The 18,487-nt window shown below is 46.6% G+C and overlaps 1 protein-coding gene across 1 annotated transcript in view; it reads right to left on the minus strand.

Annotated features, from left to right (window-relative positions):
• The window catches only part of LOC124595759, a 101,806-nt gene that overhangs the window by 15,230 nt on the left and 68,089 nt on the right, over positions 1-18,487 (minus strand). Inside the window, exons 7-8 of the mRNA XM_047134637.1 lie at positions 12,000-12,132; positions 6,767-6,922 (exon numbers count right to left, since the gene is read on the minus strand). Coding sequence (XP_046990593.1) covers positions 6,767-6,922; positions 12,000-12,132 — 289 coding nt within the window. The remainder of the gene's footprint in view (positions 1-6,766; positions 6,923-11,999; positions 12,133-18,487) is intronic.

An 18,487-nucleotide genomic window follows, 5' to 3' on the forward strand; every position in this document is an offset into this window, starting at 1 on the left:
TTACGGCAAGTTGACAGTCAACGTCCTTGGTGGGCATCATGGGGAACAAGCTCACTGGTCCGTATTTTATCGACGGCACACTGAGTGGACGCAAATAACGAACATTTTTGGATATAGACCTGGACGTTCGACAACGTATGTGGGTTCAGCATGACATTTGCCCAGAGCATTACGCAACTGAAGCACGGGAGGTATTAGACCGTGTTTGACCCTGTTAATTGGACCGCTAGTTCCCCGGCTTTGATGTCGCCGGATCTCTTTCTATGGGGTTGTTTAAAAGATAAGGCGTACCAGCAAATGCCAGCAAACCATGAAGAGATGGTCGACCGCATCAGAAAAGCCTGTGCTGACATTCCCGCAGATATGCATATATCCTTCATACGGTCATTTGAAAAGCGGATCACTAAGTTTACTGAAGTTGGCGGACTACATTTGAACCCTTACTCCAATTGGAAAAGTAGAGTAGCGTTGGCCTGGAGCCACGACCACAGTGGCGCGTCGAGTAGTCCCCTGTTCGATACGTAGGAGGAGAGCAACGTTGCGAAAGGGGTTTCCAATCAGAATTTATTAAATACTGCCCTATCCTGCCCTCGTAGCATGGAGGTGGGGTCCCACGAGCCATTGGATATTCAAGAGCCACTGAGTAGCATGTCGTAAATTTACGATTGTGTACCAGTTTCTATCCCTCCGATTACAGCGCGATCTGAGGCGAAATGAATAAAATACTTCAGACAAAACGTATTTGGATTTTGCCGTAGAATCGTAATCTGCAATAAAAAACCGGGATTCCCATCGAAGATTTCCAGTTGCTCCTCGCCACCCACGCACGGGGGGGGGGGGGTCGTGTATCGTGTCCCATATGAGACGAACAAATTGTAATTATGACCTCTTTTTATTCGATGTATAGTTTTCGAAATATTTCAATGTCTTTAGTTAAAATGAACACCCTATATATCCACAACATGGCCCATAGTATTGTCCCAAAGCTTCATGTTGTATGTTAGCACTAGGTAGATATGAGACACAGAGGTCCCAACGCTCAAGGACACATATATCCCATCAATGACGAATGGTTAGACACAGCATTCAAGGCTTGGTGACGAAGCTGGCGACAAAGTGAATCATTTTTCTCTGTTAGAGTGATTTCCAATGGATTATTGCATCCAAGGTCACCTGACTTGACCACTTGCCTTTTTCCTATGGGGTGACGTTAAAGATAATGTGTACAGTAACAAACCACGCACCAACGACGAGTTACGTCAGAACATTCGCCGTGAAATCCAGACATTCACGCGTTTTGGAAAGACAGCTTCCAATTTTGTGCGCAGATTTCCTTACCGTTGGTGAGACGTGTAACTATCACGTCACATTAGAAGGGAACATCAATCAAAGCATTAGTGAAGGCGATGATCATGCACCAAAAGAGACGACGTCAGTTTCATTTACCGGAAAGAATTTTTTGAGACGCATCTACTGCTACACACCACAAGCCACCTCAAGGTGGGTTGCGAAGGGTATTTTGTGTACCAGTGCCATTTTCTCCTTTCATGTTCCAATCGTGACAGTCGTTAAGGTCCCTTGTGAGCTTGAATCTCTCTAATTGTACCTTCACGTTCTTTTTGTGAGACGTACGTAGGAGCAAGCAAACAAACCTGTAAGCAAATGCGCTGCTTTTTTTTTGGACCTACTCAAAGGGGAAAAGTCTTTGTTTTAATGATATCCACGCAAAATTCTGTATGATGTCAGTGACACTCTCTCCCCTATTTCTGGATAATACAAAACGTGCTTCTCTTTTTTTGAACTTCCTCGATGTGCTCCATTAATCCTCTCCGGTAGGGATCCCAGACCGCGAAGCATCACTCGAAAAGAAGACGGACAAGCGTACTGTAGGCAGTCTCTTTAGCATATCTGTTACATTTTCAAAGTGGTCTGCAAATAAAACGCAATCTTTTGATTGCTTTACCCACAAAATTTTCTGTGTGTTCTTTCCAATGTAAGTTGTTCATAATTGTAATTCTTAGATATTTAGTTGGCTTTATGGTCTTTAGATTTCACTCATTTATCGTGCAACCAAAGTTCAACGGATTCCTTTTAGTACTCATGTGGATGACCTCACACTTTTCATTGCTTACGGGCAATTGCCAATTTTCGCATCATACAGATATCTTTTCTATATCGTTTTTCAATTTGTTTTGATCTGTGATGACTTTACTAGACCATAGACGACAGCATCATCTGCAAAAATCCTAAGGCGGCTGCTCAGATTGTCTCCTAAATCGTCTATATAGGTAAGGAACAGCAGAGGGCCTATAACACACTACCTTGGAAAACGCCAGAAATCACTTCTGTTTTACTCGATGACGTTCCGTCAATTACTACGAACTGTAACCTCTCTGACAGGAAATCACGAATCCAATCACATAACTTAGACTATATTCCATAAGCACGCAATTTCACTACAAGCCACTTGTGTAGTATAGTGTCAAAAGCCTTCTGAAAATCTAGAAGTACTGAATCAATTTGAAATCCCTTGTCAGTAGCGCTCAACACTTCGTGTTTGTATACAGCTAGTTGTGTTTCACAAGAACGATGTTTTCTGAATTCGTGTTGACTGTTTGCCAATAGACCGTTCTCTGCGAGGTAATTCATAATGTTCGAACACAATATGTGCACCGAAATCCAGCTGCATATTGACGTTAATGATGTGGGCCTGTAATTTAGTGGATTACTGCTACTACTTTTCTTAAACATTCGTGTGACCTGTGCAGCTTTCCAGTTTTTGGTACGGAACTTTCGTCGAGCGAGCGGTTGTATATGATTGTTAAGTATGGAGCTATTGCATCAGCACACTCTGAAAGGAACTTAAATGGTACACAGTCTGGAGAAGAAGACTTGCTTTTGTTAAGTTATTTGAGTACAACGCATAGAACTGGGAAAAAAGTCTTCTTTTGCAATGTTGTTCAACTCGCATTCCACATTGAGAATTCCACTGGAGAATGTCCTGAACACTTGATTTAGAGATGTTGCTGCATCACGATTTGTGACACAGCAACGTTTTTTGATACATTCGTATTGATTACACCATTTCTTGTCTCCTGTGATGATTTTTTTCCTAAAAGAATTGCGCTCATCTTACAATTCATTGCACTGCGGTAGGTATCCACGCATCGTTGTTTTTGTTCGTGGGTCAAGATGTGCGGGGTAAACTTTGCAAACTTTCTTCATCAAAACATTCTGGAGAATGTCCTGAACACTTGATTTAGAGATGTTGCTCCATCACGATTTGTGACACAGCAACGTTGATACACTATGACCCCACGTCGACTACTTAACAATGTCTGCTCACAAGTTGTTTACAGTTGTTAGTTCAAGCTGCCGCCTTAGTTACTGCGCTAACATCACTAGCACGCCGGGAATAAAACGTGCCTCGGAATTTTTTAGAAGGGCGGTGTATGAGACTGATCTGGAACTTAAGTGCTGATATAATGCTTCTGGTTTTTACTACACATGAAAGTCAGCTAACACAATACAAATACACTGAATTTTACGAAACAGCTTAGAATAATGAGCGGGGTTCACAGCTGTAATAAATGTTATTTACATTGAAGCGGGGAAGGGGAGAAAGGAAAGTAAAGGGAAGGAATTAATGGTATCAGCTGCATTGAGATTTTATGTGGAATCAACGGCGACGAGTGAAAATGTGTGCTTGACTGGGACTCGGACGCAGGTCTCCTGCCTTCTAGGCATTTACTTTAATCACGTTGCCAACCGGACACAGTGTTTATCGCAGATGTGCGGACTATCTCAGCCCGCTCCCCAGCTGACACAAACTCCTACCCAGCACCACCTGTCTGAAGGCCCTGTCCATGTCCTCCATAGTCGCCACTTTTAGATTCGCATTGTAGGTCGAACATTAATGTGCATCCGCACGGAGCGTTGTGGATTCACTGTCCATCGATACTGTGTGGTTCCATGCATTCATACACTCATAGAAATTGAAATAAGAACACCGTGAATTCATTGTCCCAGGAAGGGGAAACTTTATTGACACATTCCTGGGGTCAGATACATCACATGATCACACTGACAGAACCACAGGCACATAGGCACAGGCAACAGAGCATGCACAATGTCGGCACTAGTACAGTGTATATCCACCTTTCGCAGCAATGCAGGCTGCTATTCTCCCATGGAGACGATCGTAGAGATGCTGGATGTAGTCCTGTGGAACGGCTTGCCATGCCATTTCCACCTGGCGCCTCAGTTGGACCAGCGTTCGTGCTGGACGTGCAGACCGCGTGAGACGACGCTTCATCCAGTCCCAAACATGCTCAATGGGGGACAGATCCGGAGATCTTGCTGGCACGGGTAGTTGACGTACACCTTCTAGAGCACGTTGGGTGGCACGGGATACATGCGGACGTGCATTGTCCTGTTGGAACAGCAAGTTCCCTTGCCGGTCTAGGAATGGTAGAACGATGGGTTCGATGACGGTTTGGATGTACCGTGCACTATTCAGTGTCCCCTCGACGATCACCAGTGGTGTACGGCCAGTGTAGGAGATCGCTCCCCACACCATGATGCCGGGTGTTGGCCCTGTGTACCTCGGTCGTATGCAGTCCTGATTGTGGCGCTCACCTGCATGGCGCCAAACACGCATACGACCATCATTGGCACCAAGGCAGAAGCGACTCTTATCGCTGAAGACGACACGTCTCCATTCGTCCCTCCATTCACGCCTGTCGCGACACCACTGGAGGCGGGCTGCACGATGTTGGGGCGTGAGCGGAAGACGGCCTAACGGTGTGCGGGACCGTAGCCCAGCTTCATGGAGACGGTTGCGAATGGTCCTCGCCGATACCCCAGGAGCAACAGTGTCCCTAATTTGCTGGGAAGTGGCGGTGCGGTCCCCTACGGCACTGCGTAGGATCCTACGGTCTTGGCGTGCATCCGTGCGTCGCTGTGGTCCGGTCCCAGGTCGACGAGCACGTGCACCTTCCGCCGACCACTGGCGACAACATCGATGTACTGTGGAGACCTCACGCCCCCGTGTTGAGCAATTCGGCGGTACGTCCACCCGGCCTCCCGCATGCGCTCTATACGCCCTCGCTCAAAGTCCGTCAACTGCACATACGGTTCACGTCCATGCTGTCGCGGCATGCTACCAGTGTTAAAGACTGCGATGGAGCTCCGTATGCCACGGCAAACTGGCTGACACTGACGGCGGCGGTGCACAAATGCTGCGCAGCTAGCGCCATTCGACGCCCAACACCGCGGTTCCTGGTGTGTCCGCTGTGCCGTGCGTGTGATCATTGCTTGTACAGCCCTCTCGCAGTGTCCGGAGCAAGTATGGTGGGTCTGACACACCGGTGTCAATGTGTTCTTTTTTCCATTTCCAGGAGTGTATAATTGATTCGCAGTGATGGGCAATGAATCCGGACACTTCAGTGTGGATGCACATTTGAGTTCGACCTCCAGCGGGAATCTAAAATTAGCGAGCATGGAGGATACGGATGGGAACTGCGAATCGGTGACGCTGGGTAGAAGTGTGGGTCGGCTGGGAAGCATGCCAAGACAGTCTGCGCATTTCCGACAAACCCTGTGTTCAGGTGGCGCAGTGGTTGGCACATCCGGCACACATATTCATTCATCGCTGCTCATTCCGCACAAAGTCATTTATCATTGCTCATTGCGCACAAAGTCCTGATATATTGTACTGTATGTTAACCGGGGGCCTAGAAATGACGGAGAGGCTCCGTCCCCGCCGCAGCCGCAGTGGTCCAGAACCCCACGACGACTACCGCAGTCCACTTCATCCCTCCTCCGCCCCACACCGAACCACTCTTTCAGGGTTATTGTGTGGTTAGACTCCCGACGTAGCCCCCCCCCCCCCCCTCCTCCCAAGGACCGAGTGAGGTGGCGCAGTGGTTAGCACACTGGACTCGCATTCGGGAGGACGACGGTTCAATCCCGCATCCGGCTATCCTGATTTAGGTTTTCCTTGATTTCCCTAAATCGCTCCAGGCAAATGCCGGGATGGTTTCAAAGGGCACGGCCGACTTCCTTCCCCGTCCTTCCCTAATCCGATGACCTCGCTGTCTGGTCTCCTTCCCCAAACAACCCAACCTCGACTCCCCCCCCCCCCCCCCCCCCCCCCCCCAGGGACGAGTGTAACCACATGTTTGCGCGGTAGAGTAATGGTGGTGTACGCGTACGTGGAGAACTTGTTTGCGCAGCAATCGCCGACATAGTGTAACTGAGGCGGAATATGGGAAACCAGCCTGCATTGCCGAGGCAGGTGGACAACTGCCTAAAAACCATCCACAGACTGGCCGGCTCACCGGACCTCGACACAAGTCTGCCGGGGACCAGACGCTCGTTCCCAGTCCGGAAAGCCGTGCGTTAGACCGCACGGCTGACCGGGCGAGGAAGCCCTGATGTAGCTGGTACCATTAATTTCTTCCTCTTCTTTTCCTTTCTCTCCACTCCCTCTTTAATTTGCATAACTTAAAATAAGTTAGCATAGACTAGTCAACACAGTACAGTACGCAGACACGATTCACTTCCTCGCAGAAGCAAGTGAGAACAAAAACTAAACTAAATGCTGTGTATAAACAGAAACTGTTGCTACTCCTGGTATGTCCACTCGACTCACCAGCTGTGGCTACACGTTGACTCTAGGAAGCCCTCAGAGATGTTGAAAATAACAATGGAACAGCGGCAAACAGGACGAGATGAGTAGTGTAGACAGAGGGGCAGTACTTACTGGCGTAGTTGGGGCTGATGTCGACGAGCGAGGCGAGCGGCCCTGTGGAGACGGCCCCGCTGGCGCCCACGGCGGCGGCCAGGCACACGGCGGCCACCACGGGGCTGCAGCCCGAGTAGGCCAGCCCCAGCACCAGCACGCCCTGCACCACCGTGCCTGCAACAACACCGACACTCACGCACTCAGCACTACTTACCACAAGGCCAAACTGACGTAGACAACAACTTCATTAAACTTTCTGGCAGATTAAAACTGTGTGCCGGACCGAGACTCGAACTCGGGACCTTTGCCTTTCGCGGGCAAGTGCTCTACCAACTGAGCTACTCAAGCACGGTTCACGCTGTGAGGACGGGGAGTGAGTCGTGCTTGGGTAGCTCAGTTGGTAGAGCACTTGCCCGCGAAAGGCAAAGGTCCCGAGTTCGAGTCTCGGTCCGGCACACAGTTTTAATCTGCCAGGAAGTTTCATATCAGCGCACACTTCACTGCACAGTGAAAATCTCATTCTGGATAACTTCATTGTCTTGTATATAGGGTGTGGTAGAAAGATGTTAACATTAAATGGGTGTTCAATCACGTGAAATTACAAGACAAGAATTTGGTTACAGGGTTTCGCTTTGGCATCCATCCCGCTCTGTGCACTTACAGAGTGTGTCCATTGTTGATTATAAGGCCCATTGGCCTCAGTGGTGCGGTGCTTCAGGTCGTCCAATTTGCTGGGTTTGCTGGAGTAGACACGATCCTTGACCATACCCCATGGCCAAATATCGCATGGCGTCAGGTCGGGTGAACGTGCTGGCCGTGGGAGAGATCCACCTTTACCGATACTACGCTTACAGAACGTGTTGTTCAAGTAATCTCGAGCCCTATCACTGTAATTAACAGAGGCACTGTCTTGCTGAAAGTACCCTCGCTGGAGAATGGCAAGTGGCACGTTCTCCTCCATGAGCGTGCTGAGCGTGGCAAGGTAATTCTCTCCCCTGCCCGCCTGTTCTTCAAAAAGGAAGGGCCCTGTCATACTAACTTTGCTCACTGCACATCAAACGTTCATCTTGAGGGAATCCCGCATGCTCCCTCTAACATCCAGAGGGTGCTCGATCGTCCGAATGATACAGTTGTGATTGTTCACACAACCGGTGACGCGGAGTGTTGCTTCGTCAGAAAACACGAATAGAAAGTCAGACTCCAAATGCAGCATTTCCAAGATAATTTGTGCAGCACTCACATATGCTTGCTTGTTCGCTTCTGTGAGCCGCTGCACAGTCTACAAGTGGCATGGCGTCATTTCTAAATCATGGTGCAAAATTCTAACAACTCACTTTTGAGAAATGTAAGTGTCTAGAGAAAGTCTGCGTGAGGACTTGGCTGGGCTGGCTACCATACCTCTCTAAATGAGGATGATATTCTCTTCAGATCGGATAGATCTCTCTTTACCGCTGTTTCCCTTTCGGTCGTCTAGAACAGATCCTGTCCTTACAAAATTCTTATAGATACTAGCAATTATAACGCGCGATGGTGCATCCAGTCCGGTCCAGGCCTCGAACTTTTCTCGTACGATATTTCGGGACCGAAAGACAGCTATCGTCCTTCGTTCCACAATGGAATATCGGGACATCGCGGTTTAATCTGCGGAAAAACAAACAAAAAAACAAAAAAAAAACAGAACACCCATTTAACATTAACTTAAGTCTCTTCTACAGTCCTGGAATAATCCACAGATATGACGGCATGCGAACCAGTTGTCATCTTAGGACGTTTTTTTGGATGGTACCTCCACTTGTTCTCGCTATTGGTCAATGGACGTTGTCAGTAAAGCAGATTGAAGGACGGGAGTCTCCTCATTTTCCTCACATCTTCAGCTTGTGATAGAAGTGGTGATGTGCTGCACAGGACCGTAGTGCATCAGCTAACCATAATTGTGGGCAAAGCCGTTGCACTGTTGGAAGAGCACTTTTGCCTTACTTTGTAGCAAAGGCAACAGACAGCAGTGTTGAAATTCAAGACGCACTGTCCCTCACCTCCGTGACATAATGTAGAGGTCCATGGTCTTTGCAGGCAGTTGTTCCACTCACCATGTTGCCGGGAGTTGGCCCTGTATTAGCTACACAGTGCATTTCGGTAGTTTGTTCTCTCCTTGTCGACCCCACTCTCTCAAATGACTACTGCTGCGAGCAAGGAGAGTTTACCACTTGTCAAACTTTGCACTATTCTTTCATCCATACATCCAGCTGGATCTTTGGCTACAGTACTTGAGGTTCCATTTTGTGCCGCAGTAAGAGGCAGTAAAAACTGGTCGGCTGGTGTGGATATTCAGGTGTGAATCTTCAAGCCACTGACACCTGGCACCAGGACTGATACATAACTGACACAACGCTTCCAATGAGCTGGTCCATTCTTCATGTGTACTCTTCAGGGACCCGTATCTCCACTTTTAGACCACATTGAACTACAGCAGACTCTGAACTGAGGGGGGTGTTAGGAAGGGTGACATCTAACCAACTGTACGCATGTGGTAAGTTACTAGACCTTAAGGGTGCGACATGTATGCGGCAATGAGTCACGCAGTGTACCGTGGTTGGGACGGTGAGAGAGGCATATCTGTTGCCCTGCTCCCCTCGTTATTGCTCAGTTCTGCGGTACCGACAATGCACAAGAACACTGACCAACTGAAAGGTCAGACCGATTATATTGTTATGTTGGTCACGACACCCTGCCGTCCAGACCACCACAAAAACGGACTGTCAATACACTTGGCAGCCTAGCCTACACAGAGCACGATATTGGGACATAATGCATAAGATTCAATATCAGGTCCCAACGGAACAGTATGTAATCCCAAGCAAAAAGCCTCTCTTTCGGGAAAAAGAAATATAGTAGCTATGCATTTTCATGTTCAGCAAGTGGTTTCTACTCCATCCACAATTCGCTGCTTTGAATTATTACATTTACGACTCTGTAGCAGTGTCCATTTGTTTTTGTAGTCTTTATTCAGAAGACTGGTATACTGCTGAACTCCAATTAGTCTACTTTTGTCTCCCGTGGAAGTCTCTTTACATAACTGCTGCTGAATCTGTTCCCCTTCCCCCCCCCCCCCCCCAACCGCCCCCCTTCCTTCGCCTCCAAATATAACTTCCATCAGTTTTCAGAATAACGGTTACCCCATGGTTCAGGACGGATCCTATCAACTCATACCTTCTTTTAGCCTATTTGTGAATTTTTTACGCACTCCGTCTATGTATGTAACCTTCGGCATTCTTCTGCAACATCACTTTTCAAAAGCGTCTAGTCTTCTCTTGCTTTTATAATTTATCGTCGATATTTCAGTTCGATAGCGTCCTGTGGAAATAACATGATTCAGTACTACTTGTTTGGAGGCGAACGGTTTACATATGCAAAAATATTAACAAGCAACAGTGAATTCTAGTGACATGCGGAATGAAGCATATAAAGCAGTGATTTCACTACTTTATAAAAATGTCACAAACAGTACGATGAAGACAATATAACGCCTCATTTGATGCCACCATACTAATTAGGCTGTGTAAGTTTATTTGTAACAACCTTCAGTGACCTCAGAACACCATATTATTGTCTTATTCAACGATATCCAGAGTTTCTTATCGAGAACGCATAGGCGAAATCATCAGACTGATTGGAAAGGTGCACTTGGAGCTAATGCCAAATGGAAACAGAACAACATTCTATTAACGTAGAGTGACGCTTTTATCGCTCAAACACGTGGACTTCATAATATGTTCACTCCACCAGGCCACTCCGTGGCAGTGCCGTCTCCCCTAAATAATGTGCACACCAGAGTCAAGCAGCTTGTTGCAGAGGACAACACGTTAAACCTTCGTCTTTTTTTCTTTGAGATGTCAGAGAAAATTGTGCACGACTTAATCTTTTTTTTTTTTTTTTTTTTTGGGTTCAAAAGGAGAGCTCTGCTAGTACCAAAATTCTGTCTTGCAATTGAAGAGAAACGGCCTGAAATGATATTTCTGGAACAAATCACTACACAGGCGAGTCGTAGAGTGTGGGACTATCGGATGAAGCGAAACCGAAAACATCTGAATGTGATAGTTCTGAACAATTCGGAATACCGGGTGATCAAAAAGTCAGTATAAATTTGAAAACTTAATAAACCACGGAATAATGTAGATAGAGAGGTAAAAATTGACACACGTGCTTGGAATGACATGGGGTTTTATTAGAACAAAAAAAAACAAAGTTCACAAAATGTCCGGCAGATGGCGCTGGACAGCAAAACAGCTACCGCGACGGGTGAGAGATACGCCGATATGTTACAGAACCACATCATCCCCAGTCCGGCTGATAAACACCTGCTGGAATGTACGATGTTTATGCAGGATGGCGCTCCACCCCATATTACTAGACGCGTGAAAAGATCTCTTGCGCGCGTCGTTTGGTGATGATCGCGTGCTCAGCCGCCACTTTCGTCGTGCTTGGCCTCCCAGGTCCCCAGACCTCAGTCCGTGCAATTATTGGCTTTGGGGTTACCTGAAGTCGCTAGTGTATCGTGATCGACCGACATCTCTAGGGATGCTGAAAGACAACATCCGACGCCACTGCCTCACCGTAACTCCGGACATGCTTTACAGTGCTGTTCACAACATTATTCCTCGACTACAGCTATTGTTAAGGAATGATGGTGGACATGTTGAACATTTCCTGTAAAGAACATCATCTTTCCTTTGTCTTACTTTGTTATGCTAATTATTGCTATTCTGATCAGATTAAGCGCCATCTGTCGGACATTTTTTAACTTTTGTATTTTTTTCGTTCTAATAAAGCCCCATGTCATTCCAAGCATGTGTGTCATTTTGTACCTCTCTATCTACATTATTCCGTGATTTATTCAGTTTTAAAATTTATACTGACTTCTTCATCACCCGGTATTACGTGGAGAGATATAATACAAAATTGATTCTAGAAATGTAAGAAAACACTGTAGGAGTAAAGGGCAGAAAACTAATAAGTGAAAATGACCGAGATTTGTGAAACATTATTTCAGAAACAATACATTTCACATACAAGTTTTTGAATAACAGGTAGGTGCCATTTGACAAGAAACCAATAGAACACTCACCAAGACCAGAACAAAATGGAAAATTTATGTAGAGATCTAAAGACTAGGAGCTTACAAAGCAGAATGTTTGCTTCTCCAAGGTGTAGACTATTATGTTTCCGATAACTTTACCGTTGTCCAAAAACTTACACAGGGCAGTGGCTATCTTCCTTAGATTAGTCCGCGAGACGATCTCCTTCTTCAGCATGTAGTCTCCAACCCAAGACACCATCATTGCGAATGTGATTCTGCAGATGTGCGGGAATCCAGATAGAAGCCCAGTCTGAAACAAAGAGTTTGGACCCATTTGACGCGAATGTGCCGAACTGTACCACCAACACATATTGCTGTGCTGAAATCCTGAAAACGTGCATCACATCAATACAGAGTGCGATTACTTTGGTTTCAATCTCTATCACAAAACTGTTAAAATTTACTTTTGGTGACATATTGTGTGCTAACTATATTGAAAGTTGCATATTTACTAAAATTTTCATCTGTAACGACTTACACCAAAGGGTTCACCGGAGGGAAAGAGACATCGATTTCTTGCAATATTTAGCAGGATAAATACAACTTAGTACTGATATCGGAGCAGTTTTTCAGCAGGAGACCGGATAACCTCTGGTTTTATCTGTAGTTTTTTTAAAGTGTCCCATGTTCTTATAGGAGATAATACTTGTCAGAGCTAGGATGTATTCCTATAATATTCGTAAGCGAGTACTTTATGAGATGTAAGCCATTCAGTCTTATGTTAGCCAACTGTTTGTTGACTGCCCCCGGTAGCTGAGTGGTCAACGTGACAGACTGTCAATCCAAAGGGCCCGGGTTCGATTCCCGGCTGGGTCGGAGATTTTCTCCGCTCAGGGATTGGGTGTTGTGTTGTCATCATTTCATCCCCATCGACGCGCAGGTCGCCGAAGTGGCGTCAAATCGAAAGACCTGCACCAGGGGAACGGTCTACCCGACGGGAGGCCCTAGCCACATGACATTTCATTTTACCTGTTTGTTGACACTAGAGGAGGTACTGTAAACCGAAAATGCGAAGGACGTTAAAAGTAGGTTACATGTATTACTGCTTTTAAGTCCATGGTTGTTTCAGTCTTGAAATTTATAATGAACTCAGCTGACATACAGTGCGTTTAAATTTGGACGTGAAGTGAAAGGTGGAAGAGCAACTGAAGTAATGTGACATGAAATACGTATTGTTATATAACTGCGGAAAAGAGAATAACTATTGTTTTTCTGAACAAAAACAAGATAACTACGAAAAAGAAACAGCTCGTGAATAACAGCCATTTTCACTATAAAATATTTTGTTCACAATGTGTTTGGAGAAATCGAGTTATGCAAATCTCTAGTCACTGATTACTCCTCTCCTCCGTAAACATACTTTTGGTCAAAGCTATATAGCAGTGTTGGCTGGAAGAGGCCAAGGTGTAGGTTCAACCGCCTGTTTTCACCCTTCGCCCCATTGGCATATTTCCTTTGCGAACTCTGAGTGTGGTATTGTAAGCATACATGTTGAGTGCAGGTGACTGTGATGTGCACCTCTGAAGTGACCTGTCCCCGTCTTTCGTAGCTAAAAATGAGATGGAAAAGTGAGAAAACCTGTGCTGGCACTTGGCTTTCTCCTCTCGAATAGCAAAATGTACTGTACTCCCACCCTCCGCTAAAACAATAAAAGCAGTTCCCCAGAGTAGTTGGTGGAGCTGCGTACACCGAATTTTTTATGAGTTCTAACGAAAGGAAATCGCATAGTGTGTGATCAAAGGAAGAAGGCGTGTAGCGAAGAAGTGTCGAATCTCGAGAGACATTTTGCCCAACCCAGCGATGACGGATCTCACAATTCTTCGCAACAAAATATCGGCTCGATGACATACTGTCTTGTTGCAAATAAGAGTTCTATTATCTATCCGCAACCGTGGAGAAATTTGTGGTGTCACCACCAGACACCACACTTGCTAGGTGGTAGCTTTAAATCGGCCGCGGTCCGTTAGTACATGTCGGACCCGCGTGTCGCCACTGTTAGTGATCGCAGACCGAGCGCCACCACACGGCAGGTCTCGAGAGACTTACTAGCACTCGCCCCAGTTGTACGGACGACGTAGCTAGCGATGCATACTGACGATGCCTCGCTCATTTGCAGAGCAGATAGTCAGAAAAGCCTTCAGCTAAGTCAATGGCTACGACCTAGCAAGGCGCCATTAGTAACATTGCCTGAATCTACAGAGTCTCACTTGTATCGTCAAGAGCGATGTACAACAATGATGGATTAAAGTTAAGTATTCCAGCAGCTACGTACTTTTCTTTATACACTCCTGGAAATTGAAATAAGAACACCGTGAATTCATTGTCCCAGGAAGGGGAAACTTTATTGACACATTCCTGGGGTCAGATACATCACATGATCACACTGACAGAACCACAGGCACATAGACACAGGCAACAGAGCATGCACAATGTCGGCACTAGTACAGTGTATATCCACCTTTCGCAGCAATGCAGGCTGCTATTCTCCCATGGAGACGATCGTAGAGATGCTGGATGTAGTCCTGTGGAACGGCTTGCCATGCCATTTCCACCTGGCACCTCAGTTGGACCAGCGTTCGTGCTGGACGTGCAGACCGCGTGAGACGACGCTTCATCCAGTCCCAAACATGCTCAATGGGGGACAGATCCGGAGATCTTGCTGGCCAGGGTAGTTGACTTACACCTTCTAGAGCACGTTGGGTGGCACGGGATACATGCGGACGTGCATTGTCCTGTTGGAACAGCAAGTTCCCTTGCCGGTCTAGGAATGGTAGAACGATGGGTTCGATGACGGTTTGGATGTACCGTGCACTATTCAGTGTCCCCTCGACGATCACCAGTGGTGTACGGCCAGTGTAGGAGATCGCTCCCCACACCATGACGCCGGGTGTTGGCCCCGTGTGCCTCGGTCGTATGCAGTCCTGATTGTGGCGCTCACCTGCACGGCGCCAAACACGCATACGACCATCATTGGCACCAAGGCAGAAGCGACTCTCATCGCTGAAGACGACACGTCTCCATTCGTCCCTCCATTCACGCCTGTCGCGACACCACTGGAGGCGGGCTGCACGATGTTGGGGCGTGAGCGGAAGACGGCCTAACGGTGTGCGGGACCGTAGCCCAGCTTCATGGAGACGGTTGCGAATGGTCCTCGCCGATACCCCAGGAGCAACAGTGTCCCTAATTTGCTGGGAAGTGGCGGTGCGGTCCCCTACGGCACTGCGTAGGATCCTACGGTCTTGGCGTGCATCCGTGCGTCGCTGCGGTCCGGTCCCAGGTCGACGGGCACGTGCACCTTCCGCCGACCACTGGCGACAACATCGATGTACTGTGGAGACCTCACGCCCCACGTGTTGAGCAATTCGGTGGTACGTCCACCCGGCCTCCCGCATGCCCACTATACGCCCTCGCTCAAAGTCCGTCAACTGCACATACGGTTCACGTCCACGCTGTCGCGGCATGCTACCAGTGTTAAAGACTGCGATGGAGCTCCGTATGCCACGGCAAACTGGCTGACACTGACGGCGGCGGTGCACAAATGCTGCGCAGCTAGCGCCATTCGACGGCCAACACCGCGGTTCCTGGTGTGTCCGCTGTGCCGTGCGTGTGATCATTGCTTGTACAGCCCTCTCGCAGTGTCCGGAGCAAGTATGGTGGGTCTGACACACCGGTGTCGATGTGTTCTTTTTTCCATTTCCAGGAGTGTAGCATTCATTACGTATCCTGTTTCAGACCTCACGCCCATCTGCGTGAGCTTAGCGCGTGCCTTTCGGCTACTTCCGAGTGGCGTGGCTGTCTTGTTACGCCACAACAAAAATACTTCCATAAACTTTAAATAGTATGAGTAGTACGATATTTCTCTACCCTTCTAATTGAATGGCAGACGTGTAAATTCTCTCCTCTTTCCCCAAAGTCGACCTGCCGTTGTCAACACAGTTCCACAACTATAGTGTATAGAAAATGAAACCGGGTGCGCCGCTTAACTATCTTTGAGTAATAAATGAAAAGCACTAGTTTACTTTTTTTCGCCATGCGGTTTGAGGCGCCATGCCACGGATTGCGCGGCCCCTCCCGCCGGAGGTTCGAGTCCTCCCTTGGGCGTGGGTGTGTGTGTTGTTCATATCATAAGATAGTTTAAATAGGGTGTAAGTCTAGGGATCGATGACGTCAACAGTTTGGTCCCTTAGGAATTCATTCACATTTGAGCATTTTTTACTTTTGTTGTACAGTGTTAACTTTATTGTGTTAATCGGTTTTACGTTTTACAAGGCCGTCTTCAGCGTTACCTGACTGTTGTCGCCAAAGAAGTTACAACATTTGTAAAAGGCATTGGAAAAGAAATTACACATCTAGATTGAAGCACAAACGCACAGTAAATGACCTCTTTGAGGACGTGATGGTAATGTAATGAAAAAAGCTGAACAATAAATAAATATAAAGGGAGTAAACAGGAAAAAATTAAATAAAAAACTGGAACAGCATGCATAAATAGCAGTTCATGTTAATAAACAAAACCAGTAAAATAAAATAAAATTAGTACTTGACAACGCTATTCAGGAGGTATAAAACATGGAGAGTGATACACAAACCAATTAAAATAAAGAATTATCAAAGTACCTACAGCATGTATGAGGAAGTTAATCAATATCGATAAGATAAACAGAAATTTAAAAAATGGAGGAAAATGAAGGAGTGTGAGGGGACATACAGTAAGTGTGCTGGTAACGCATTTTAAAAACTAAAAAGTTGAACAATATACAAATAAAAAGGGAAAAACAGGAAAAACATTAACAGTATATTCAAAAACTGTTCCTATGTATAGTATGCACTAAATAAATAAACCAAGTAACATAAAACAGTACTTACGGAGACAACTTCAAGAGGTATTAAACATGGAAAGTAATGCAGTATCAGTTAAAAGAAAGACTTAAAAATTGTAACTGCAGACTATATGGATCACATAGGCAATTTCAATAAAACAAAAGAACTCAATGAATACAGGAAAATGGGGGAATATGAGGGATCAGACAGTGTGGGCAGTAATGAAACACTGAGACGATTATGTGAAGTTTAGGAAAGGGAAGTATTAAGCTGTGTCTGGGCATTTAAGGTTAGATTTGGACTGGGACAAGACTATGCACGATCAAAGGGACTCATCGTAGAAAGGAGCCAGCCAGAGGTGGTTTTTGTTCTCTGGTTTAACACGTTAGAATTTGCTACAGGTGTGCAACGAGATTTGCATCGACAGTTCGACTCTGCAGTTCGTACTGGCCAGATCATTTCAACCTGGCAGATCATTTTGCAAAATAAGCTTGTGTGTCGCAAAATGCTCAGATATATCTTAGGAAAACATCGAATGGTGTCGACAGTTTTCCATTGGCAGTATAAAATCCATGGTAAAAGCAAGCAAGGAACGTTACACTCTCCACCCAAACAAAATTTAACGCTAATATCGTGTAGGATGGAACTTCCAAGTGCTAAACGATGGGGATAAGGAAAAATGCATTCTGTTTTGCTGCATCACTCTACAGAGAAAATGAGAAGATAAAGATCCACAACAGAATTTAAAGGAAGCAACAGTTGCACGCTATCTTGAGCACGAAAAGGATTGAAGTTTGAGTGTTCTCTATGGCTCCGTTCTGGCAGGACCTTCCTAAAGTACACAGCCTGACAAAAAGAAGTGAAGGAGCTAAAAGACATGATCGGATGTCGAAGTAACTTCGCACGCTTACCCACCGTCGGCGAGTGTGTAAATGGTTAGAGCTATAATTTTCTCTGACAGGTAGAACGTCCACCAGAGTTTATTAGTGTTGATTGTGTTTGTTGTTATTATCGGGTATGATAGGGTACATAAGGAGAGTGAGGAGCGTCTGGTGTTGAGTGAGCACTTTGAAGGGCACGGATATGCCACATACTCGTGTGACAAGTGTTACCAATAGAAAGCAGCCTCAGTGCCTTCTGGTCGAATCGTGCATTATGCACCTCAGCGGTGCTTTCGGATGTGACAGTGGCCCGATTTGGATTGAATGGGATCGTGAAGGCAGGCATACTCGTCAAGGTTCCTGTCGGCCGTGCCTGACCACCACGCGGGAAGATCACCGTATTGCGCACCACGCACTTCGTAACTCCTTCACACCTGAGACTCCCAGCCGAGAGCAAAACAGTAATGCGCTCTTTGCAACATTATGTGCCACCCCGTACCGTTGTTCGGAGACCAGCAGCAGCCGGGTTAGGTAATTACCGTCCAGTACGTAGGCTGCCGTTAACACTACAACACCAGCGGCTGCGTTTGGAGTCTTGCGGTGAGCGGGACGCATGGACTGCTCATGAATGGCGTCTTACTGTGCTCAGTGACGACTCACGGTTCTATACTACCCAGAATGACCGTCGTCTACGAGTACGGAGGAGACCTGCACAGATATCTTATTATCCCATTGATTTTTAGAGGCACAGCGGTGTTACTGGTCGCGTCACAGTATGGGGAACCATCGCGTATCACATCGAATCGCTGCTGGTAGTGATTGAGGGGATTCTGACAGCACAATGATAGGCTACGCCACGGACATGCTGCGTCCTCAAGTGTTACCTCTCATGCAGCAATATCA

Source organism: Schistocerca americana, chromosome 2 (assembly GCF_021461395.2).
Source record: "Schistocerca americana isolate TAMUIC-IGC-003095 chromosome 2, iqSchAmer2.1, whole genome shotgun sequence".
In the NCBI taxonomy this organism is placed as follows: Eukaryota; Metazoa; Arthropoda; class Insecta; order Orthoptera; family Acrididae; genus Schistocerca; species Schistocerca americana.